Source organism: Hyperolius riggenbachi, chromosome 5, assembly GCF_040937935.1.
Source record: "Hyperolius riggenbachi isolate aHypRig1 chromosome 5, aHypRig1.pri, whole genome shotgun sequence".
NCBI classification, from domain to species: Eukaryota; Metazoa; Chordata; class Amphibia; order Anura; family Hyperoliidae; genus Hyperolius; species Hyperolius riggenbachi.
Genome location: NC_090650.1, coordinates 416294152 through 416318809, shown reverse-complemented (window position 1 = coordinate 416318809; position 24658 = coordinate 416294152). Strand labels below are relative to the sequence as shown.

General features: G+C 43.4%; 1 protein-coding gene across 6 annotated transcripts in view; it reads left to right on the top strand.

The window, feature by feature from the left end:
• Window positions 1-24428, top strand: part of MTSS1 (MTSS I-BAR domain containing 1) — a 209722-nt gene extending 185294 nt beyond the window's left edge. For 3 of the 6 annotated variants that reach the window (XM_068238009.1, XM_068238010.1, XM_068238013.1), the window contains 6 exons: window positions 9161-9371; window positions 13229-13348; window positions 15008-15178; window positions 18729-18887; window positions 20346-20508; window positions 22364-24428. In XM_068238009.1, the coding sequence (XP_068094110.1) occupies window positions 9161-9371; window positions 13229-13348; window positions 15008-15178; window positions 18729-18887; window positions 20346-20508; window positions 22364-23055 (1516 nt within the window). In that variant the 3' untranslated portion in view covers window positions 23056-24428. The remainder of the gene's footprint in view (window positions 1-9160; window positions 9372-13228; window positions 13349-15007; window positions 15179-18728; window positions 18888-20345; window positions 20509-22363) is intronic. The other 3 variants (XM_068238011.1, XM_068238012.1, XM_068238014.1) reach the window with 3 other exon arrangements.
• Window positions 24429-24658: the final 230 nt, after the last annotated feature.

Genomic DNA, 24658 nt, shown 5'->3' with positions numbered 1-24658 from the left:
AGTTTCTTGTTGCCAGAAGTTTAAGTTCCTTCCCCAGCACAGAGCAAATCACCTAACCCAGGCTATCTGCTTGCATTACTCTCTGTGGCCAGCAGTGCAGCTGTCTCCCTACACCCCCCTTCCCCCCCTATCCGCCACCACGTGCGTTTAATTCTCTGACTGGCGATATATTTATTGCGGAAACTACAGATGTGAAATGCACAAAACTATTGTATGTATTTTGGGAACGAAACAAAAAATGCATTATGCATTCAAAAATGGGAAGTGCGATTAAGGGATTTAAAGGACAACTGAAGTGAGAAGAATATGGCGGCTGACATTTATTTTCTTTTACTCAGTTTGGCCCAGTGCACGCCAGAAACCTCCAGCAGATCTGGTTTTTAAAGCAGATTTCAGAGCGATTCTTGGCATGTAGAGAGGTTTTCTAAACATGCCTAGCGTTTTTTGGAGGGTTTTTGTGTAGCAGATTACAAATCTTGTTACAGTAAAGCTGTTACTGAACAGCTTCTGTAACAAAAACGCCTGGAAATCCGCTCTGAAGTGCCGTTTTTCAGAGCGGTTTGCGTTTTTCCTATACTTTAACATTGAGGCAGAAGCGCCTCAGAAATCTAAAAAATGCTGCAGCCCCCGAGTTTGCGTTTGTGAAAAAAACGAGCCGCTCTGGTGTGCTCCATCCCATTCACTTTCATTAGCCAAGCGGTTTTCCCCCTGCAAGCGTTTTAAAAAACTCTTCAGAACCGCTCTGGTGTGCACCAGCCCTACCAATTGCCTGGCAGCCCTGCTGATCTTTGATTGGAGTAGTGTCTGAATAACACCAGAAACAAGCATGCAGCTGATCTTGTCAGATCTGACAATAATGTCAGGAACACCTGCTCTGCATATGCTTGTTTAGGGTCTATGGCTAATAGTATTAGAGGCAGAGGATCAGCCAGGCAACTGGTGGCATTGCTTAAAGAGGATCTGTAACATGAAAAGATCCCCTGGGGGGTACTCACCTCGAGTGGGGAAGCCTCCGGATCCTAATGAGGCTTCCCACGCTGTCCTCCATCCGTCAGGGGTCTCGCTGCAGCCCTCCGTGGAGTCTGTGCAGCGGTGACGTCAATATTTACCTTCCTGGCTCCTGCGCAGGCGCTCTGACGGCTGTCGGCTCCGAACTACACGGAAATACCCGATCGCCGTCGGATCTGCTCTACTGCGCAGGCGCAAGTTTCCTGCGCCTGCGCAGTAGAGCGGACCCGAATGAGATTGGGTATTTCCGTGTAGTTCGGAACGGAAAGCGGCCACAGCGCCCCCGCTGGAGCCAGCAAAGGTAAATATTGAACTGACAGTCGGCACAGTCGCCGGCTGTTCGGAGGGCTGCGGCGAGACCCCCGTGGGACAGAGGACGGCGTAGGAAGCCTCATTAGGATCCGGAGGCTTCCCCCACCCGAGGTGAGTACCCCCCAGGGGAGGTTTTTAATGTTACAGAGTCTCTTTAAAAGAAATTAATTATGGCAGCCTCCATATCCCTGTCATGTCAGTGGAAATGCAGATAAAAGATTTATTTACTATCTTTAGATAGGGTTTATTAGGGTTGGTAACTGTGCTTTCAGTGCTTTATTTTCATCTAGTCCGGTCACTGGTGCAGAAAGTGAGGAGACTCCTCTGTGTGGACACAGATCTCAGTAAAGAATTCATGTCAGGTTGAGGGTATTCCTACGCAATGAAATAAGACAGTAAGGGCCTGTACACACTACTGCGCTTGTGCTGCTTTTTTTAAATCGCAAAGCCTTCACAAAAATATAAAAATCGCACCAGTGTGTATAGGTCTTCACGATTTTCATGATTTTTCAACAGACCTTGCAGTTAAAAAATGCATGTGATTTTAAAAGCGCAGCAGTGTGTACAGGCCCCAATCAGTGCTGCCTGTGTCCCCATTGTAGATATTTAGCCTCACCTGTGATCAGTGGTCCTACTTTAAATGTATGTCAGCAGGACCTTTTTGTGATTGAGAAGCAGTAACCGATGTGCCGTAAATGTAAAAATACCGCATACATTTGAAATCGGCGCCGGTAGACCTGGGCGCAGGATACAGCCGGTATATGGCTTATCCTGCTGCTGCACAAGTCCGGGCCGTGTTAATTACTATTCCCCCTCCAGGCCGCCATGGATAGTGGGGGAATGATATAATTCAGCTTCCAGCGATTGCTGGAGACCGAATTATTGTGTTTTAAAAGCAACTTCAGCTCCTTCTTCTGACGGCGCCGACGTTACTCACTGACCTCCGCTATAGAAGTAATTCCTATTCTAGTCTATGGTGGCGCCGGCTGCGCCCAAATCTACCTGCGCTGAAAAGCACTGCTCCGAAAATACCAACTTGTGCAGCAATTGTATGCTCCACATGCTGCATTATGAAAGGATGTTCAGTTCGGCCTGGTTCACACATAAATCTGTACACTTCCTGTCCTGTCAGTTTTGGATCAGTTTTCTGTCAGTTTTACCTGACAGGATTGTACGCCTTTTATGTGTGACCACACCCTTAGAAAGCTGATACAAAACTGACAGGACTGTACGGATTTATTTGTGAACAAAGCCATAGAAAACATCCAAGTTTTGATTGGCCAATCTTTGTCCAATTTTACCACCTTCATGATAAAAGCCAACTGATTCTGAATACTGTTCTATGAAGAGATTATGTAGGTGCGCTCTCATGCTACATGTGGTAAAATTGGGCAATGATTGGCTGATGTGTGTACACACCCTTAGTAGGCATGATCATTGAGATGCAAATATTTCTGAGTTCATGCAAATGTATGCAACATTTTATGCTGATATCTGCTGTTTGAAAATGGACCAATTAAAGCCAGGTTTAAATTGATTGGTCCATTTTAAATCTGCATATATTTGCATAAACTCAGAAGTATTTCCATGTCATTGATCATCCCTAGCCCTTATGCTACATACACACTTGATAGATATCAGACCAATTTTACCCCCTTCCATGTAGTATGAGAGCCATACTCTACACAGTCTATCCTATGGAGCTGAACTCCCCATCAGATAGAAATCTTTGCAAGATGCTGCACACAAAGATGCTGTACACATGCAACAGATCAGTATCTGCAAAAGATCTTTTCCTGCAAAAGATCCGTCCCTGCAAAATGCATTCATAGTCTGATATCTGCAGATCTCATACACACCTTGTTTAACAGACATTCATCTGCAGATCAGATCCACCAGAATGGATTTTCAGATCTGCAGATGATTGTCAGATATGCAGATGAAGTCTGTTAAACAAGGTATGTATGAGATCTGCAGATATCATAGACTATGAATGCAATTTGCAGGGACGGATCTTTTGCAGCAACAGATCTTTTGCAGATACCGATCTTTTGAATGTGTGCAGCATCTCGCAACGATTTTTATCTGATGGGGAGTGCAGCTCAATAGAATAGACTGTAGAGTATGGCTCTCATACTACATGGAAGGGGGTAAAATTGGTCTGATATCTTTCATTTATCTTTCAAGTGTGTACACACCATTAGTAATGCTGGATACTCTATTCTGGAGTAGAGTTTCTTTTCATGTTATGAATTGTATGAACTTTGTATTGACTGACAGACATGCATAGGAAACATGTGCCTACACAGAGACCCCCTGTGTGTAATGAATAGATTAGCCCCTCCCTCCTTCACCTCCAACAAACTGTTTTGGCTGTATGAAACGGTTTTATTGGCATGCTGTCGAATGGTATTTTATCCCCCTCCACCCCACTGTGACTCCGGTAGGTAATAACTGCGTCACGCTTATTGACGTCCCTTCTTCCCCTTGTTTTTTTTTAGTTCCCGTGGGAACACTGACAGCATGAACAGTCCAACTGCCTGTGTTTCTGTTGTTTAATCTGAGTGTGCGTGCACCTATGTATATATCCCCAGCTGTGTACACAGGGCTGGCTGTCAAGGCGATATATATCATAACGGCACACCGATCTGGTACATGCAGTATCCTTAAATAGTGTCTGGCTGAAACTATTGTTTAACCCGTAACCTGAATTCCTCTGGTTGCTCGAATAGAGGAGAGGGCTTATTAAAGGGAACAGAACGCGAGGCTTCCATATTTATTTCCTTTTAAACAATACCAGTTGCCTGGCATCCTGCTGATCTCTTTGGCTGCAGTAGTGTCTTAATCACCCACCTGAAACAAACATGCAGCTAATTCAGTCAGACTTCAGTCTTGTTCAGGGTTTATGGCTAAAATATTAAAGGGAAAGGTTCTGCAGGACAGCCAGGCAATATGCATTGTTTAAAGGGAAATAAATATGGCAGTCTCTATATCTCACTCGCTTTAGGTTCCCTTTAATGCTAACACAAGGAAAGGTTGAGCAGAACTCGTACATAATTGGAGCAGTTGCTCAGAAAGACCAATCGGATTTCTTGATCAACTGCTACGGTTCTGCACCTGTTTCGCTTTAGTTTTCCTTGCGTTCAGTTTGATAAATCTCTACCAATGCTTCTCTAACCTGTCCTCAAATCCCTCCAGCAGCGCCTGTTTTGCATACACCCTCACCTATGCATGGAGAATAAGGGGGAGGGGGGGGTTGCTACCAATTTATCCATAAGTGTGAGTTAAGGATAACTCCGTGACATGAATAGGAGTAACATCTGTGATGTATTCCTTTTTTGTTTTTCAAGACTTATCATTGACTCAAGTCTTAAAGTGAAACCGAGGTGAGAGGCATATGCTGGCTGCCATGTTTATTTTCTTTTAAACAATTCCAGTTGCCTGGCTGTCCTGTTCATCTTCTGGCACAAGTAGTGTCTGAGTCACAGCCCTGAAACAAGCATGCGGCTGATCCAGTCAGACTTCAGTCAGATAAATCTTATCCGCATGCTTGTTCAAGGTCAATGCTAAATGTATCAGAAGCAGTTGATCAGCAGGAGAGCCGGGCAATGTGCATTGTTTAAACCTCGCTGGCGGTAAGCCCGACCTAGGGTCGGGCTAGCCGCCACAGGGGATCACATGACCCCGGGAGGATTTTTTTCATTAAAAACTTTTGTATATTGTTAAGCTAGCAGTTGCTAGCTAACCATGTGGCCAAAGTCCCTCCGGTCCCTACCAAACTCCCCCGATCGCCGCCGTTATACGTACCTCCCATGGATCCCGCGATGGTGCAGCCTCCCAATCAGCTTCAGGCTTCACTATGGGGAGGATCGGGACTGCGCATGACGTCAATGACGTCATGTCCGATCGCCACCCTAGCGACGAGTGAAGCTCATAGGTGAAGCTGCGGCGATCGCGGACGGGTAAATTTTGCCAGCGGCGCTCAGGTGTGTGGGGGGGGGGGGGGGGCTGAGGGGGGTCAGAGAGGTGCTGGGGGACTTGGGCCACATAGTTAGCTAGCCTGGTGCTAGCTAACAAATAAAACACATATTTTATGAGAAAAAAATCCCTCCCACGGATGCAGCCACTGCAACTGCGTACCGCCAGAGAGGTTAAAAGGAAATAAATATGGCAGCCTCCATATCACGATCACCTCAGGTTCCCTTTAAATGTTCTCGCTGGCCAACTTGCCTGTCTGTATAAATGTGGATACAACGTAGATGCCAAGCAGATAATCTGCTTCTCCTAAATACAAAATATGTGTGATGATAAAACACAGAAGAATGCCCGAGAGAAATAGCTCATCAGTTACCAATATGCCATCAAATTTGTGTAAAAATGTTTTTTATCCTATTCTCGGACAGTGTTTTTGTAGTAATGCTATTTCTAGTATGCATTCAAAGCATTTTATAGGCCAGGATAAACCGCATTCAAAGATGAATTGCAATATCAAAAGCAGTGTTCTCCCAAGGCTCTTTTAGCCGGGTGCTCCACCCGGCTAATTTTGGTGAGCACTCGGCTGACATCAGCTCATCTTCTCATCTTCCTCCTATGCAGTAAGCAGAGCTCTACTGACCCTGCATTTCCCTGTCGCACCCCACCCGGCGACTTTTTTATGCCACCTAGCTGGAAATAATTTCTTGAGAGAACACTGTAAAGGGATTCTTTTATATTAGTTTGGCATCACACACCATCAAATGCTTGTCTTCCAACTCATTTATGACTTATATAGTTATCCTACCTGCCTTTGGCCTGAAGTAATGTGATCTTTGTGAAAATCCCTATCCATTTAGCCATCACTGGAAGCAGCCATCATGCATATTAATGTAGTAGGAAGTGCAGTCTATGAGCAGCACACTGGTTTTCAGACTGCTCAGCTTTTCAATCTTTGTAGCTTGCACAGAGAATCTCTCTGCTGTTAATCAAGCCATATATCTTGCCCTTGATGCTTAGTGTTGTAAGTCAGTACCCATACAAATCAGTGACTGACAAGGCTCCAGGTAGAAAATGAAAGTAAACTTATTAACCCTTTAAGTCTTTTAAATAAAGATTTTTGACTGCAGATCCACTTTAACACATCCTTGACTTCTCTTTAAATGTCCTGTGTAGGGATGATTAAAGAAATGAAATCTATGCAGTTTGAAAATGGACCAATCAGTTTAAACCTGGGTTTACATAAATTTGCATCAATTCAGAAAAAATTGCATATCACTGGTCATCATCACTAGTCCTGTGTATAACTTTACAAAACATGCACTGTTAGTGGGACTTGCGTTCTTAGGCCTTACAGGGGAGGTTGGGCTGCCCGCTTGTCGACAATTCAGCCCTCCGGCAACCATTTGCCAATTTCGTGAAGCCAAATGGCAGCTTTTGTAACCCCACCTGTGTCGCCATTTGACATGTGATGGGTTTGCCTATCAGCAGAAATGATGCATTCTATTGCTTCTGAGCGAGGTTGCATTCAGCAGTGACTCAATGCAGAGGCCACCTCCCTACCTCCTGAGTGCCAGCAAATGCCTGGCGGGTGCAGCTGAAAGGTGGCGTATTCATAATAGTCTCCCTACTGTGTGAAAAAGGCCATAGAATAATGCACTGCAGGACTTCCTTGTGTTGTACTGCAGCGCCACCTATAGGCTACCATCCAACTCATCGCCTTAGTGTGCGTAACCAAATCAGGAAACCCAGTCCCATAGGTAAAGTAACTAGTCAGTTTTACTTTCTTGCACATATTTATGCAAATTAACAACTTAAGCATAGAATAATTTTCATTAGTTTAGCAGTTGGCAGTGTAAAAACACTTTCATGTCTGCTTTTAAACAATGCACATTGCCTGGTTATCCTGCTGATCCTCTGCCTCCAATACTTTTAGCCATAGACCCTGAACAAGCATGCATATCTCTGGCAAGATTAGCCTCATGGTTGTTTCTGGTGTGAGATTAAACGCCCATACACATGCCTGACTTAAAGGAATACTATCGATGTATGCATTTATTTTTAAATGCTGTATGTTGTAGCACACATTAGGGCAAGTACTAGGAGCAATTTGATTCCTCACACAGCTGTTCCTCTCAGCTGTAAAATCCTCCGTCAGTTTTGGCGTCAGTGTTGGATACAAAATGTATCTAATACTGAGGCTCCCAGAGGTACCTCTAGCATAGTAAACATGATCACAAGTACCCCTTGACAAATATATATTTAATCGTAGTACATGATAATTGGTTCTAAACAATGTGCAAGCATTTATTGTTGCTTTTAATTAGCTAACATACTAATTTGGTGGTGTTTAAATAAGAATTATAATTTTCTAAATCTCTAAATTTCTTATTCTTGGTTAAGTATAGCAAGCCCGAGTACCCCCTGGACCCATCAGAAGTACTCCCTGGGGTACGCGTACCGCATGTTGAGAACCTAGGGGCTAGACCATATCTCTGCACAGGGGAGATGCTATCAACTCCTCAGTTTATAGTTTAATTATCACCTTGCTGAAAGAATCTTGTTGATATGTTGGAAAGGGGTTAAAGATTCTAGCAATGTGTGTTTATTATCTTTGCTTCTCTTGACTGATAAAGATACTAATAATGCTAATTGTAGACAGTGGTCTGTCCCTCTCAGCAGCTTGTAAAGTGGATGCAGCCTGGAGTGAATCACCTCAAGCAGGCAGCCAGTCTGAGTGTAAACACAGACTCCTGGTATAGCTAGTTATATTCCAGCAATATTCCAGCTCATTTAATTACCTGTTACCACCTCAGATCAGCCTATTTTTCCTCATGTCTGCTGCATTCTGTGAGTGACATAGTGACATATATTTGTGAGCTGTGTGACAGAGTAACCAAGCAGCTCAGGGTGACCCAACCTACTATGAGCTGTGTGAGAAATGAATTTTTAAGCAGGGATAGCGAGAGAGAGACCTGGGTGAATAAATAAAGTGCCCCTAGCACTAGTGGTAATGTGTACACTAATATAGAGTATTAAAAAAAAGTTGTTTCAATCGATAGTATTCCTTTAAGTCAATTGAGCAACAGATAACGACCGTCTCAACCAGCCGATAATCAGGAGTGTGAACGGCAGCCAATGACCCCCAACCCGCAAGTGTTACACCTGGCAAATCTATTCAACTCTAGTGTTGCCAATCCCATTGGTCGAGCTGCTCCCTTGCCCCTCGTGTAACGTTACGCACGCACTACTTGTCGTCCCTCTGTTGCATTCCCCCCCATTGCAACATAGGGCATCGTCAGCTACAGAGACTCCACCCGCTGTTGCCCCTAGTGTAACTGTACCCCCCCATGCTCCTCCATTAATACATGACCTCTCCGCCGGCAACAATGTGTAACAGGATTTCTGCTTTCAGTTTCTATATTCTCTGCTCAGTAGAGGGAGATTAAAGCATTCCAAGAATGTACAGCACGAGTTCTGCCAACTGAAGTCAAAAGCAGCGCACTTATCTCAAACGAGATCACTCCATTGATGCTGCTAATAGGTTAAATCCTGGCCCCTCCTCCCTTACTTGTGTTGAAGGCGAGAGTGAACTGGTGACACACAAACACCCCGCCCCCCCCCCCCCCCCCCCCCATAGCCTGACACTAGACTTAGGATACTGCAACTATTGTACTGTGTATGTGACTTGTCGGTTACCGCATGCGTGTCGGAGATTTGTAAATTTATAATTTGGTGCTTGATTTTTCCTTCCCCCTCCCCCCTACTTTTACTTTTCTTTTCACCCCTTTCCCCACATTTTTGCTATCCCTCCCCCAATTTCTGTTTCCTCCCCCCAACTCTGCCCCCTCCCCCTTGTCTCACACAGCAGTCTGAACAGCGTTAACAGTAGTGACTCCAGATCGAGCGGCTCGCACTCACACTCACCCACCTCACACTATCGCTATCGCAGCTCCAATCTGCCCCAGCAGGCCCCGATGAGGCTGTCCAGTGTCTCCTCCCACGACTCCGGCTTCATCTCCCAGGATGCTTTTCAGTCAAAGTCGCCGTCCCCCATGCCGCCTGAAGCCGTCACCCAGGTAAGCGCTAACATCCCTTCTGGATGCTTTCATTGTATGTACTGTAACTGATAGGGGAACTATCGTATCACAAATGTGGCTAAACTGATAATGTACACCTTTTTGGTATCGGGGGCAGTCTTGACCTCGTACACCCCTGAATGATTGGTGCGGTCCATGCAAGCATGCTTACTCCACTTGAAGCAAAGCTCCACCCCTCCCAGCCTTAAAGCAAACCTGAAGCAAAAATAAACTTATGATATAATGAATTGCATGTGTAGTACAGCTAAGAAATAGAACATAAGTAGCAAAGAAAAGTCTCCTATTGTTTCCAGTACAAGAAGAGATAAAAAACAAAACAAAATAACTATCTATAAAAGCTTCTCTGAGCTATTCCACCCACTGGGTTGAATACAGTCCTGTTTTCTGAAGCACTAAACAGCCAAGTAACAGTAAGAGACCGTTTGAGATAAGGATTTGTTGCAGGAACGCTCAAAGGGTCATTATGTCTCCATTAGTATGTCATAAAGTATAGCGCTCAACACCTGCTAGTGTACAGTTTCTTATATAAATCAATAAAAGAGCAACAGGACAAAAATGTCAAACAGAATTATTCAAGACCACTGCACAAGTCCATCATATAAAAGTCCACTGTTCTGACAATGATCCAAACTGGAATCCTTAGGTAATGTAAACACGCTCACCAGATCCAATGGCTGGTTTATTACGATCAGCAACAATCGCTCAGTGTGGGGTCCCTGCGACCACTTTAGCCGTCTCCCTAATATTCGCTCAAAAAAGACAAAGGGACATACATAGCGTAACCATGTTTTTTGACCAAATTGTGACTTTTTCCTCCACCTGTGCAGCACCACCATGCCCCCACTGTGCAATAGGTGTATAATGATAGGATTACACGCTCACCGGATTGAATGGCTGATCCCTGATGAGTCATTGATGACTGGGCGGAGCCTCAGTCGCGATGGTGGAGACACTGGAATCAGAATGGTGGCGGTGAGGACGTCCTAAGGATTTTTATTATGCGCATTGTTTTTAATGAAATGTGAGTGAACTTCTGTACATATTTTTATTGATTAAACGGTATTATGCTATGGCGGCCTGTTTTTTGAGATTTTAAAGGAAGGATTGCTGCATACTGGAGTTTCAAGGCTTTGATTACACCCATAAGCGCATGCAGCTGGTCTGTTGTGGGTCCAGCCATTCTATCCGGTAAGCGTGTAATCCTATCATTATACACCTATTGCACAGTGGGGGCACGGTGGTGCTGTACGGGTGGAGGAAAAAAGTCACAATTTGGTCAAAACAAACACGTTACACTATGTATGTCACTTTGGCCTACTTCCTAATATTCGCTCAAAAAAGACAAAGTGGTCACAGGGTCCCCACACTGAGCGGTTGTTGCTGATGGTAATAAATCAGCTGTTGGATCTGGTGAGCGTGGTGTTTACATTACCTGAGGATTCCAGTTTGGCTCATTGTCAGAACAGTGGACTTTTATATGATGGAATTGTGCAGTGGTCTTGAATAATTCTGTTTTGCATTTTTGTCCTGTTGCTCTTATATTGATTTATATAGGAAACTACACTAGCAGGTGTTGAGTGATATACTTTATCACATACTATATAGCTTACAGGGTGGTGATACCTCCCCAAAGTGTAGCGAACCACTCTGATAGTGTGAACCTAGCAGTTTGTAAAATACCTACTTAGAGGAGCGCACACACCACTACCTTATTCATTATGTCTCCATAGTTTTAAAGAGTAACTGTCGGGCATAAAATCAAAAATCAATTCTTTATTTTTATCTGGTAAACAAGTAATAAGGATGCTAATCAGGCAATCCAAAAGTTTAAATCTCTGTTACTTTACTTGTTTGTAAATGATCATTCCCCAGTTTACCTGACTCTTATTTGGTACGTTGCCGCAAAAAGGAAGTTGCAGGGCATGCTGGGTTGTCCTTTTTTGCTTCTGTACATTAGTTAAGTCCGAGGGGAAATAAAGAAGCAAAAAAAAGACAACCCAGCAAGCCCTGCAACTTTTTGCGGTAAGAGTCAGGTAAACTGGGGAATGATCACTTACAAACAAGAAAAATAATAGAGATTTAAACTTTTGGATTTCCCGGTTAGCATCCTTATTACTTGTTTACCAGATAAAAATAAAGAATTGATTTTTGATTTTATGCCGGACAGTTACTCTTTAAAGCTTAAAAGACAGAATCAAATTTACTACTTTTAATAGGTTTAAACTTTATCGATTTTAGGTTCCCATTAACAGTTTTTAATTTTTAGTAAACAATTGTATTTTCGATCAGATTATTCCGATCGTATTGTTTGGAAACCGAGAAGCTGGCAATATTGAGTTTTCATAGATATGGAATTTTTATAGATCCGATCATAACTGGTTTAGATACGATTCTAAAGTTGGATTCTTTAATGCTTTTGATCAATTAAATACAATCTCTTCTTTCAATCTGAATAATTTTATTAAAAATAAAGATTGGTTGCCAAAAAAATCACAGCAGTAATGAGCAGTTTTAGAGTAAATTGGATTGTAATTTAATGAATCGGCTGTTTATGAATCAAATCACTTGTGTGTTACTGTCTTAAGCCTCGTCTACACGAGGCGATCCGGCAGCTCGATTAGCCGCCGGATCGCCTCTTCCTCATCCCTGCGCGTGCGTCGGATTCGATCCCCCGCCGGCGCCGCTTATCTTCCGCTCGATTCCCTGCCATTGTCCCCTCGTGGGGAACAAGCAGGGAATCGGCGGTGGCGCGATCCGACCTGTCGGATCTTAAGCCCCGTCTACACGGAGCAAGGTTTCCACGATGTGCCTTATCAATCGAGCCGCTGATGCGGCTCAATTGATAAGATCCGACAGGTCGGATCTCGCCACTGCCGATTCCCTGCTCGTTCCCCACGAGGGGACAATGGCAGGGAATCGAGCGGAAGATAAGCGGCGCCGGCGGGGACGAGCGGGGGATCGAATCCGGCGAGCGGGGATGCGGAAGAGGCAATCCGGCGGCTAATCGAGCCGCCGGATCGCCTCGTGTAGACAAGGCTTTATCATTTGAGCCGCATTAGCGGCTTGTTTGATAAGGCACATCGTGGAAACCTCGCTCCGTGTAGACGGGGCTTTAGACGTTCATTCTATACAAAATAATCAACAACAAAAAATAAATACAAATTGTTGCCTTAGGCCATACATGTCAAACTCCGGCTCACGGGCCAAATCTTTGCATTATGTTTGGCCCACTCAAGACCACCAGGGAAGCTATATTGGAGGTGAAGCCCTAGATCACCATGGAAGCCATATGGGGGAGGTAGGGGGAAAGCACTAAACACTAGGGAACTGTATAGGGGTGGCTGGTGTCCTCTAGACACCAGGGATCTGTGTATGGCAGGGAGGACCACTGGGCACCAGAAAACTGTATAGGGAGGGAGGAGCACCACTAGACACAAGGGGACTGTATAGGAGTTGGAAGGGAGTAATTGGACACCAGGGAACTTTATTAGGGGGCCAGTGAAAATTGAGGTTGGCCTGCGGCTAGGTACCAGTGTTCAATGTCTGCCCATTTTGTATTTGCGTTTGACACCCCACCTTAGTGGATCTTCTAACTATATTAATATATACATTTTGTAGCTGCAGAAGTAACTTTGAAGATACAGTAGCTACTAGTAGCCAATAAAGATCAATGTCACCTGTTTGACATGGGCCTTGCGCTGCAAACAAAATGGCCGTGCTCTCCCCCCTGAGCATGCTGCCGTAGTTGCATGTACGGTTTTTGTCTCGTTTGGTTTGTTGCGCTTATCTTGTGATCTGGTGACCTCACTTATAGTTTTTCTTTACGCTTTATGTAGAATTCATCCAGCTCCGCCTCCTCTGAAGCGTCTGAGACCTGCCAGTCAGTCAGCGAATGCAGCTCCCCCACCTCGGTGAGCTCTGGGTCTACAATGGGCGCCTGGGCCTCCACTGACAAGGTAACTATCGCCGCTCCCTGCTGCTACGGTACGAGTGTCTTTATAAACACACCGGAAATGTATGGATGTGTGTGTTTTTTTTTTTTGTGGCGATATTTAGTGGTGTGTAAAGATGTTAGGGACATACATGTCACATGACTTATTTATTCAGGTAGGTATTTTATTTATTTTAACAATCTTTTCCCACCACTCTCTTTTGAGTTACTTTAGTTTACTTTTTTTACTCATTTATATAATACTATTTTACTTATTTATATTGTATTATGTTTGTTTACATATATTATTTTGTACTGGATTCTCTCCTCAGTATGCTGGCAGCCATTTTAGAATCTGACTTATGAAAAGTATAAGTTTCTGGTTACCCATGGCAACCAAATGACATTTATGCACTTTAGGTTAGAAAATGAACTGGTTGTTTTGGACTATTGTACAAGAAATGTCTGCTGCAGAATAATTCTCATCAGTGAATTCAAGAGACTCTGTCACAAACAAGAATCTGAATTCCAACTCTTAACATCTGGTACACACATCCAATTTTGATTGGTAAATGATTGGTCAGTTTTATCCACTCCCATGTAAAAGGCCAACAGATTTTGAATAACTTGAATTGTGTGGGTAACTTCTTATACTATACTAGTGACCTTAGCTCGTTTATAAACGGGCTCTAGGTCTGTCACCGCCGCATGCGTACACGCCCGCCCCTCCTGGCCCTGTCCGCGCGTCATTCCCCCAGCTCAGTGTCTGTGTTCCTGCACATGCGCACAATAAAAAAACACACAGGGACATGGGACGCAGAGACACTTGCCTATTATTAGGTAGGACTAGTGACCTAAGTCCGTTTAAAAACGGCTCTAGGTCTGTCACCGCCGCACGCGTACCCGCACCCTGGTTCCGTCCTGCGTTCTATCCCAACGGCTGTCAGTGCAGGACATGTGCAGTAGCGCAAAAGCACTGACACAGGGACAGGATGCAGGGACACTTGCCTTTTATTAGTGGAGTAGTAAAATTGTCTACTAATTGGCTAATTCAAGTTTTGGATATGTTTCTGGGTGGGGGGGGGGGGGGGAGAGATTATCGGCACTGCAGACAAAATGCCTGTAGTAACTACGTGATTTTTCAGACGATCGCTTTTTTTGAGTGACCAGCAATAGTTTCCATGATCTTGCAACATGGGTGCAGGTGCACGATTACGCAAATGAAGATTGGCAACGTCATGGTGGATCGTATCTTTAAGATTCCCGACGACTCCTGTGCACAGTTCCGTGATCTTTTGAACTCTCAGCGCCCGACTACATTTCCCATGATTCCTAGCAGCAGTTGGGTCCCACACAGACATTAGGTTGGACATGAAAATTAAGGGAGATTCTGCTTTATTTTTATCCATTTCACAGCTGGTATTAAAGATCTTACAAATTCATATTTGTAACTGGTTCACTTGTAAGCAGTATTATTGCCGCAGAATAGGGGAGTCTGGTTGCTATGGGCAATTTATTTTTTTCCTTCAACACTGAATTTACAAAATGGCTGCCGCTGCTGCCTTTAGAGGAGATGTCTCTATCTCTCCCTGAATTTCATAGCCTTCACCATTCTGTTGATTTTGTGTTTCATTCCCTGTTCTGTTTTTGTTTTTTTTTCCTCCTTCATGTCGTTTGTTTTTAGCTGACCAATGGGTACCACCACTATAGTGATCTGCCCATGGCAGGCCATATTACCCATTACCCACACCCAACCTCCCGAACCTGGGGCCGGTCTAGCTCCACCCACCCAGACTATCACTATTTCACCATTGGTCCGAGCATGATGCCATCATCTAAGGTTCCTACCTGGAAGGTTTGTTCCTGTGTGGACTCCTCTCCTGTCTGCTCTCTTCCTATATGGCTGTGGTATCTGTCGGCTTCTGAATACTATTCCTCCTTACTGCACATCACCTGCTGGATCCACTGCTTAGAGTTTGTCATAAAAATGTGTGCATTATTTGTAAAATATTTAACCAAAGTGTCTTTTGCTATATTTATATGTCTGCTTAGGCAGCATATGGCTAGATCTGACCCGGACTGTGTGAATAGCTTTCACCATGAAGGGCATTTTAGTTCTTGTACTGTCCAAGAGCTAGAAGTCACCTGTTCTTCTTAAAGTGGACCTGAACTCTTGCACAGGAAAGAAGGAAAACAGAGAGAAATCTACCCTGTATGTATTTAGAGAGTTTAGCCTGTCTAATCCCCCATCATCTGTGACTAAGCACAACTGTAATTTGATCTCTCAGCTGTGTCAGCTGGCTGCCTTGGCAACCACCATATCACTCTCACTTGAAGTGACTTTAAAAATATAGATTTCTATAATGGCAACCTGTTCCATGGTGCTGTACAGATAAATATGTCACTAACAAGTTCCATTACCAATATGTGGATTAAAAGCACCTCTGTTAGATTACATAAATACATTTATTGTATTTATATCATTGTAGGTTTTTACTGTCCAATATGTTGACATTTTATAAATACAATAAAGGATGACAGATGTAACAATGTTATACCACATAGGACAAAGCAATACAGGGCAAACGGTATAAAACACATGATCATGCAATTTAGGGCTGGTTAGGTAGGCCCAGTAATACAAGTATTAGGCTGTCATAGGACAGGAGCACACGATCCTGTAGAATATACTAGGGAAGGGAGGATCCTGCCAAAGGCTTACAATCTAAGGGAGGGACAGATATATGGGCAGCACAGTGGCGTAGTGGTTAGCGCTCTCACCTTGCAGCACTGGGTCCCCGGTTCATATCCCAGCCAGGGCACTATCTGAATGAAGTTTGTATGTTCTCCCCATGTCTGTGTGGGTTTCCTCCGGGCACTCAGTTTCCTTCCACACCCCAAAAGCATACAGATAAGTTAATTGGCTTTTCCCTAAATTGGCCCTATACTACGATACATACATTACACAATACATACATAGACATATGACTGTGGCAGGGATTAGATTGGGAGCCCCTCTGGGGCCAGTTAGTGACAATATACTCTGTACAGCGGTGCAGAAGATACAAATACTAAATTAATAATAATAATATAGGACAGAAGCTCTAACTTAGAGTCAAAAGAAGGCCCACTATAGGACAGAAGAGCCTCCCCATTCATGCTTACAATCTTGCAGCAATAAACATGGATGACTGGCCTAGCCAGGCGTGCGTGCTTCAAACCCAACTGAACTCCAAAATTTAGCAAGGCAAAGTCAGAAAGCAGTTATGTTCTATATACTGTTATACTGTTGTGAGGTCAGCAGGTGGTGTGCAGTCATTTCTTCTTACAGGGTGACTTCTTCTTTCTGTTACCTCTCTACTGGGATGAGTTCATTCCTGTTATTTACATTAGAATCTGCCTTTCTCACTAATACTATAAAGTCCTCGGTCTGTCAGTGATTGGAAACTTTGGGAACTTTAGTGTGGTTTACCTCAGACTAGATCAGTACTAAGGATAGTTTGCAGCAGGACCTTTGTGGGGTCATTAAGTGGAATGTTTTGGTTTGCTGTGATTTAATTAACACTTTCTTGTGCACTAAGCAGGGCTCGGTGTACATCAATACAAATAATAGGCAGCTGGAGATGGGAGCACTTATCCTGCCACATCAGTAACCCCCCCCCCCCCCCCCTAAAAAGGGACTGCTTTACAAACAGTAAAATTACTCCATTCTAAGATGCTGCGCTTTGGGGGTTTTCACGCGCCAAGACCTTGAACACTTCCACCTGCCCTCTGCACCATCCAGTAGTGGGCAAAGCATCACGTGAGGGGAGAAGGGTGCCAACCAGGAGGGCGGTTAGAAAGGGGCGGGTCTACACAGCATTTCAGCAGCACCGACTGCACTCCTAAACCAGGAGGAGAAGTCACAGCTGAAAAATGTCCTCTTAAAGGACCGCAATCAAGAAAAATGTAAAATGCATGTGTATGCATACTTATAAAATGGACATTTGTTTCATAGTAAAATGCACTGTAATTTTATTTTTTTCCCAATGTCGCTCTCACTTACAATAGATTGTAAAAATCTGACAGGTTTTGGACTCGTCTATCTCCTTATGGGGGATTCCCAGGGTTTTATTTGTTTTCAAAAGCACTCGCTGAAAGGCTATTGCTTAGTCCACCTGCCAGAATAGTGTGCAAACAAGTAGGAAGGCTGGCTGACCTCTCTGTATAGATCCTTTCCAGGGAGTGCTTTTGTAAAGATGAAAGGAAATGCTGAGAATCCCCCCTGAGAAGTTGGACTAGTTGAAAACCTGTAGATCTGTGAGATTACATGTTGTTACAATTCTACCTAGCAATCACCTTTCAATATATATTATTTTCACATTATATACCATACTATTTCCAGACTTTTTTTTTTTTAACTATACATATGCACACACACACTTTCATAATGGAATCTTTTTTGCTGTTAGTTTGGTGTACGCTGCATAGTTACAATTTATTCAGATTGAATACAAGTTGGTCTGAACTTTACATGTCCAATCTCAAAAAATCGGAAAAAAAAACCCTGTAAATTCGATCAGATTTCTCAGTTGAATTATATTTGTTTTTTCAATTTTTCTGTACATACAATCATTTTTTGTTGAATTTTAGTAAACTCGATCAGAAAAAAACGTAACTGGTGTGGCCAACCTTTAGAGGTATTGCACATATTTTTTTTCACTTGTGTTGAGCGCTAAAAAGTTTGCGCCTAGTAGTAGCAGCGTAAAGGCTCGTACACACGTGTGACTGAAGCCAACGACGGGCCCGTTGGCACCTCCCACTAGGCAGGTTTTCAGCAGACAGTACAGCGTGTGTACAGTCTGTCGGCAGACTGTACATGCTGTACTGTCTGCTGAAAACCCGCCCAGCGGGAGGTGCCGATGGACCCGTCGTTGGCTTCAGTCACGTGTGTACGAGCCTTTAGTACGAGGAGTGTGTAGCCCCAGACCCACAAGTGTCTTACTATCTTACTATTATCTGTTAAGTAGGCACCACATGTGGAGATGCAACAAGGTAACAAATATTATCTCTGATCAATGGATGGCTGTCAGGGCAGATTAAATTAAAAGATCCGTTGGCATTGGCCTGGAGAAGCATCCTGGTAATTATTGCCCATTTGTCTATGGCCTCTTGAGACATCCTTACCTGGTTAGAAAACCCCACTTTGTATGGGAGAGAGGAAGTCCTGCTGAGATGTTCGGTTTACCTCTGCAGACCAGACTAGAGCTCTGATGATACATCCAGCCCTGATTTGTGCCGTCCTCATCCAAATTCTCTTCTGCTTGTCTTGGGTGAGACTAACCTTTCCTTCAATGGACTCTCTTTTGTCACCTCTGTGTACAACCTCTGAAACCTCTGTATACAACCTGTAACTTCTCATTCAGGACTGGGCTAAGCCTGGCCCATATGACCAGCCCGTGGTGAACACGCTTCAGAGGCGCAAACGAGAACATGATCCTTCTACTGGAGCCCATATCGCAAATCATGGACTGGCCAATGGGCTTCCTTCTCCTCGGAACACCAGAGCTCCGGCGGCATACAGGGTAAAGCGCCATCCGGCCAATCAGCGCGTCTCTAACACAGTCCTCTGACGCTCAGCTCTCTCTTTAACAACTAACGCCTGTCTTCTCCACAGTCGTGTGGCTTTCTTTACAACTTAACCAGGGATGGTTTTCTATGTGAAACGTACCTGTCTCTCTGTGTCCAGATATGAATGCAGCAAGGCTTTTGTTTTACTATAACTCATCCTTCCTTCATATAGCTGTCCTGTTGTCTTGGGGAAGGGGGGGCTCTGAGATCTGCCTGAACCATGAAGGTTCATATTTTGGCAAACTGGTTTTAGTAATCTGGAACAGAGATGCTCAGCCAACAAGAGAGGAGTTCATTCTCCAGTAGACATTGTCATTGAATGGCTTGTGTGCAAATGAAATGCTTTAGCAGCCAATTTATTTAGAGGCCTGCAAGTACTCCAGGCCAATTTATTTTAGTACATTTTTTATTCATTTATTTGTTTCACTTCCTTGCTTCTAATTAGTACTGCTGTAATGTGTATTTATGGCCACATGTCGCTAGGGGTAGTATGAGACAATAACAGAGGACTTCTGCTTTCAGTTTCTATATTCTCTGCTAGTAGAGAGACATCGAAGCATTCCAAGAATTTACAGCACAAGGAGTTGACTGAGGTCAAAAGCAGTGAGCTTATTGCTCTTATTAGCTGCTAATGGATAATGCAGATTGCATGCAGCTTAAAATAGTTCAATCAGAAATCCTTTTACAAGTGAGTGGGAACTTTAGAGTCAACAAGACCTGAACACAGTTTGAACTCAGTTTGTCTGCATTAAAAAGGTTGTACATCTACTGTACAGTACACTACCCTACCATGCTGCCCAGGAGTTTTAGCACAAATGGTTTAAATACAGTAATCCTAGCTTACCCTTTGAAACACCTAGCTATAGCCAAACCCCATAGAAATCTTCAGCACTACCCTAACATGAACATTAAGAAGATGCTTTTTGGAGGTTGAGCGCACCCTTAAAATGCTTTGAGAAGTATTACTCTGCTTCAGAATTGCTCAAAACCCATAAGAAGGTCTGTTGTCCCACAACCTCGTGTTTAAATCTATGGTTGAGGTCTTGAAAATTGCTATCTAGGTCTGGCTGAGCTTCTTTCCTGCTGGCCCTTTAGCTGTGGGATCTTCTCAGGACTGGTCCTGGGTTAGCTACACTCATGCCAGGAGACACAGGAAATACTCTTCCATTGTTCCAGATGATAGTTGAGGAACGCATAGTCCCAACAGAATAAATAATCAATGTTCTATCTGAATCTGAGCATCTCCGTTCTGGATGCAGCCAGAAGGCCTCCTGTAGAAGGTCCAGAAGTGGTGTAGGAGCCACGCTTCTTTGAGTGTGCCAGGACCTGTACTTCGAACTGCAGGTCACTCAAATCTGATCAAGCTAGAGTTGTGTGTCTCATTCATTGTCCTCTTCATCTTTCTTCACCAGCAAGGAGAAGAGGCGGAGAACTGTGATGACCTGGCGCTGGCCCTAAGTAGAGGCCTTCAGCTTGATACACAGAGGAGTAGCCGGGACTCCCTGCAGTGTTCCAGCGGGTACAGCACACAGACCACTACCCCGTGCTGTTCAGAGGACACCATCCCATCACAAGGTGAGAGTCTTCCCCACACCTCAGTCTGAACCTCATACACTGCTCTCTTCTCACTGGAAGTTGCTGCTTGAAGTTATTTTTGTTTGGTGATTTAAAGTATGTCTGTACTATATATAAAATGCTTGTGCAAAATGTATTTGGGTCATACAGGCTTTTACATGCTTAACCTCCTCGGCGGTCAGTTTTTGATGGATTTCTGTGCAAAAAGTGATCCAGTTAATTTTCATAGCCTTTTTTTCCTGTACCTTACCAAAATGTGTCGAGCAAGGGTCTGGTGTTCACTTTGAGTATAATAAAAACCTGAAACACGGAATCAAAACTAAATTTTAAAATTACTCATCAAAAATCTTTTATGTAATGTAAAGGTAGCCAGACATCAAACAATGATGGGCAGATTCGACCAAGAAACAAATCCTTCTCTAATGGTGCCCATACATGGTACAATTTTTCATTTTTTTTTTTTTTATTAGATTTATGTTCGATTATTCCGTTAGATTGAATATAACGATTTTTCCAACATGTCCGATTGGATTTTTATTGAAAAACGGGATAAGGGCCTGTACACACTGAAAAACGCAAGCAAAATCGCAAGCGCATGCGTTTTTAAAGTGCATGTAGTTTTAAAAACGCATGCGCTTTTGCCTGCGTTTTTTGTGCGTTTGCGTTTTTCTTGTAATTGCTGATTGGCTAAAGAATCCTTTGTTTTTTTTCTAGTTTACATTTCAACAGGAATCAGGAGATTGCAGAGTCTTCTGGGATACTGACTTCTGAAAAACGCAGGCAAAAACGCAAGCGCATGCGTTTTTAATGCGTTTTTCATGCGCTGCGCTTAAAAAAAGCGCAGCAGGCACTGCGATTGCGTTTTTCTAAAAACGCATCGCACCAGTGTGTACAAGTCATCACGATTTTCATTCTTTTTTAAAAGACCTTGCGATTTTAAAAACGCATGCATTTTTAAAAACGCAGCGCAAGCACAGCAGTGTGTACAGGCCCTTATTGTTAGTTTTTCTTGATCTAAAAAAAGGATTATTTTTTACTTTTATTCGATCGTTTTGGTCAAATTAGCAGTAAAGGTTTTTATTGTACCGTGTATGGGCACCATTGTGGAATCTGATTAGAGAGAGACCTGCCGGCTGCCTATACACCGCAGGCGGATTCCCAATCGATTTCAGCATGAAATCTCTTGGGAATTGGCTGCATCTGCCGCCTAAAGGTCGCCACACACCATACAATTTTTAAAATCTCTGTTCAATTTAAGAATTGCAATCAATTTTTCTGACTGATTGTAACAATCGTAAAATCTGACCAATGTACCACACACCTATGTTCAATTTTTCCCCAATTATGATAAAAATGATTGGAAACTCGGACAAAATTGCTAGGGTGTGTATATTAATAAATTGGCAATCTAACACACACCATACAATCTTTAGAAAGATTAAAGATAAATATCTGGCATTCCAGATCGATTAAAATCGAAGAAAATGTGAAATCCGATCGGATTTTTCAGTCGAATGAAAAAAAAAGTTTTCGATTTTTTTTTTTCCGGGAGATCAGATAGTTTTTATCGAATTGCCGTAAAATCGGATCATTTTATTGTATCGTGTGTGACCTTAAACCATTGTTGGATTATGGATTGCCATTTCTTTATAGAATGAATTCATCACATTGACTTTATATGGGGTACGAGGACCACTTAGTTATCACATTGTTACTCACCATTATGAACCAATCACGTTTCCCTTTTATTCTCCCATACTGCATTAGGAAAATGAAAGGGAGAGTCTGATTGGTGGTAATGGACTGCGTGGCTCATATGCATAAATAAATACTTAGATTTCTCTCTCTTCTCTAGTTTCAGATTACGATTATTTCTCTGTCAGTGGAGACCAGGAACAGGAGCAGCAGGATTTCGACAAGTCCTCCACCATCCCTAGAAACAGCGACATCAGCCAATCTTACCGCAGGATGTTTCAAGCCAAGCGCCCTGCATCCACTGCAGGGCTGCCAGCCAACTTTGCACCGGTTATAGTTACTCCTGGCGTAGCCACCATTCGAAGGACACCATCCACTAAGCCATCCGTGCGACGTGGCACCATTGGAGGAGGCCCCATTCCAATAAAGACACCAGTTATCCCGGTCAAAACTCCAACCGTGCCAGACATGCCAGGGGGGCTTCCTGGCACCACCAATGAAGAGTCTACTGAGCAAAGCCCTGATTCCCCATCCATTGCAGAAGGTCCTTTGTTGGGAGGTGACATACCAGCATCCTTGTGGAGCGGACAGGCTTCAGTCAACCCTCCCATCCCAGGCCCACAGGCCGTGATAGCTGAAGAACAAAGACCAGGGCGATCAGAGAATGAAGATGAGGAAGATGAACAAGATGGTCTAGCCATTCCTGAACCCACAGCCCACCCAGAAGTTGATTCAACGGATGCTTCGCCCACAGATGCCCCACAAGGAGAGGATATGCTCTACGCAATACGTCGCGGAGTCAAGCTGAAGAAAACCACCACAAATGATCGCTCGGCCCCCCGCATCTCCTAAAAGAGTCTACAGTTTGGAGATCCTAGTGGGCATGTACAAGAAACTTGCACCCTGACACTTGTCTTTAATCCATTCCAATCTGCGATCCCAGGATCCTTGTAGGGACCTACACAGGGTTGACAAACAAACTCTTCAAGAAACAAAACACCATCACTGTTCCAAAAATAAATAAATGCAGCGTAGAGAAGAGGTCCTTAGCTATCTGTTGGTGTTCCAGTTGTATATAGTGATTTTACTTCTGCACATAGTTAATCCTTATATGTCTTATTTTTTCTTTTTTGCATTTCACCAATTTGTTTTTACCTTCATAAAGTGCCAAACCAACATTTTAATTTTTAATAGAATCCCTTGTACTTTTTAAATGCTTCACATGGGACAACACAAATGAAAAAAGCAAAGAAGAGATATTGTTTAAGTAACGGACGGAGGAGGAATGGAGTTTGTGTCATGGCTTCTCTTGACTCTCTCGCTCTAGGCTTATGTAAATGAAGGACAGGAAGGAACTTCCCCTGCGGAATGAAGGACAGGAAGGAACTGCCCCCGCGGAATGAAGGACAGGAAGGGACTGCCCCCGCGGAACACGAACATTTGTGTTCAGCAGAGCAGCCACGGAGCCTACTTATTGTGAGGTGTAGAGCACCTTAGCGTCATAGAAACCTAACTTTTCCTATACAAACACTACAGCTAAGATTTTTTTTTTTTATTATTATTTTAAATCCTTTTCTTCGTTTGTTGTTTTTTTATGCTGATATTATAAATTATTAACATTTAAGAGCAATATAAAAAAAAAAAAGTTGAGAAAAAAAAACAAACAAAAGTTTTAGCATGAACCTGAGGGATTTAATGGTGAAGACAAACCATTGTAGCCCACGCTTTCACATACACCTGTAATCTAGACATTACTGCTTGTGTTTCCATGGTGATAAAAGTCCTGACAAGCCATACAGAATTGCAGTGTTGCCGAATCATTGAGTACTATTAAACCTCATCCTCTCTGTTGCACTTTTCATTCAATCTCAGTACGCCACTTTAATGGCCAAGTGCGGACTCTGCACATAGGGTGTCGCCACGCCCACGCAGCCTGTGGCTTAAAGGGGCCCGTGGCCTTCAAACAGCAGAGGCAACCATTTTGTTTCTCAAATCAGCATTTGTGCCTGTGATGTCATCAAATCAAGTCTTGTCTGCCTCTGACCAGCAATGGAATGCATATTGTGTCAGAACCTGGTCTTCAGCCTGTTCCTCAGTCGGAACCAGTGAGATAGTTTCTCATTTATGTCACCAGAACATTTCCACAGAGTCAAAACAAAATGGCCGCACTCTCGCTTGCACAGCCGAGGGCACTGCCTCCATTAAAGTGGAAGTTTGGACTGTGACTTTAGATCTTTTTGCCTTTGTGCTCACCTGATTTCACCTACGTACTAACAAATCAAAGGGATAGCTATAACAATGTTAATTATAATTCATAAAAGGCTAAGGCAATTATAGAATAGTAATTTATGATAGCAGGGAGTTTGTATATGTTAGAATAAACAAACTAAAAAAACTTAATGAAAAAAAGTACAATTGCACCACAGGGCCTAGCTGGCTAGGTCTCATTTGCAAA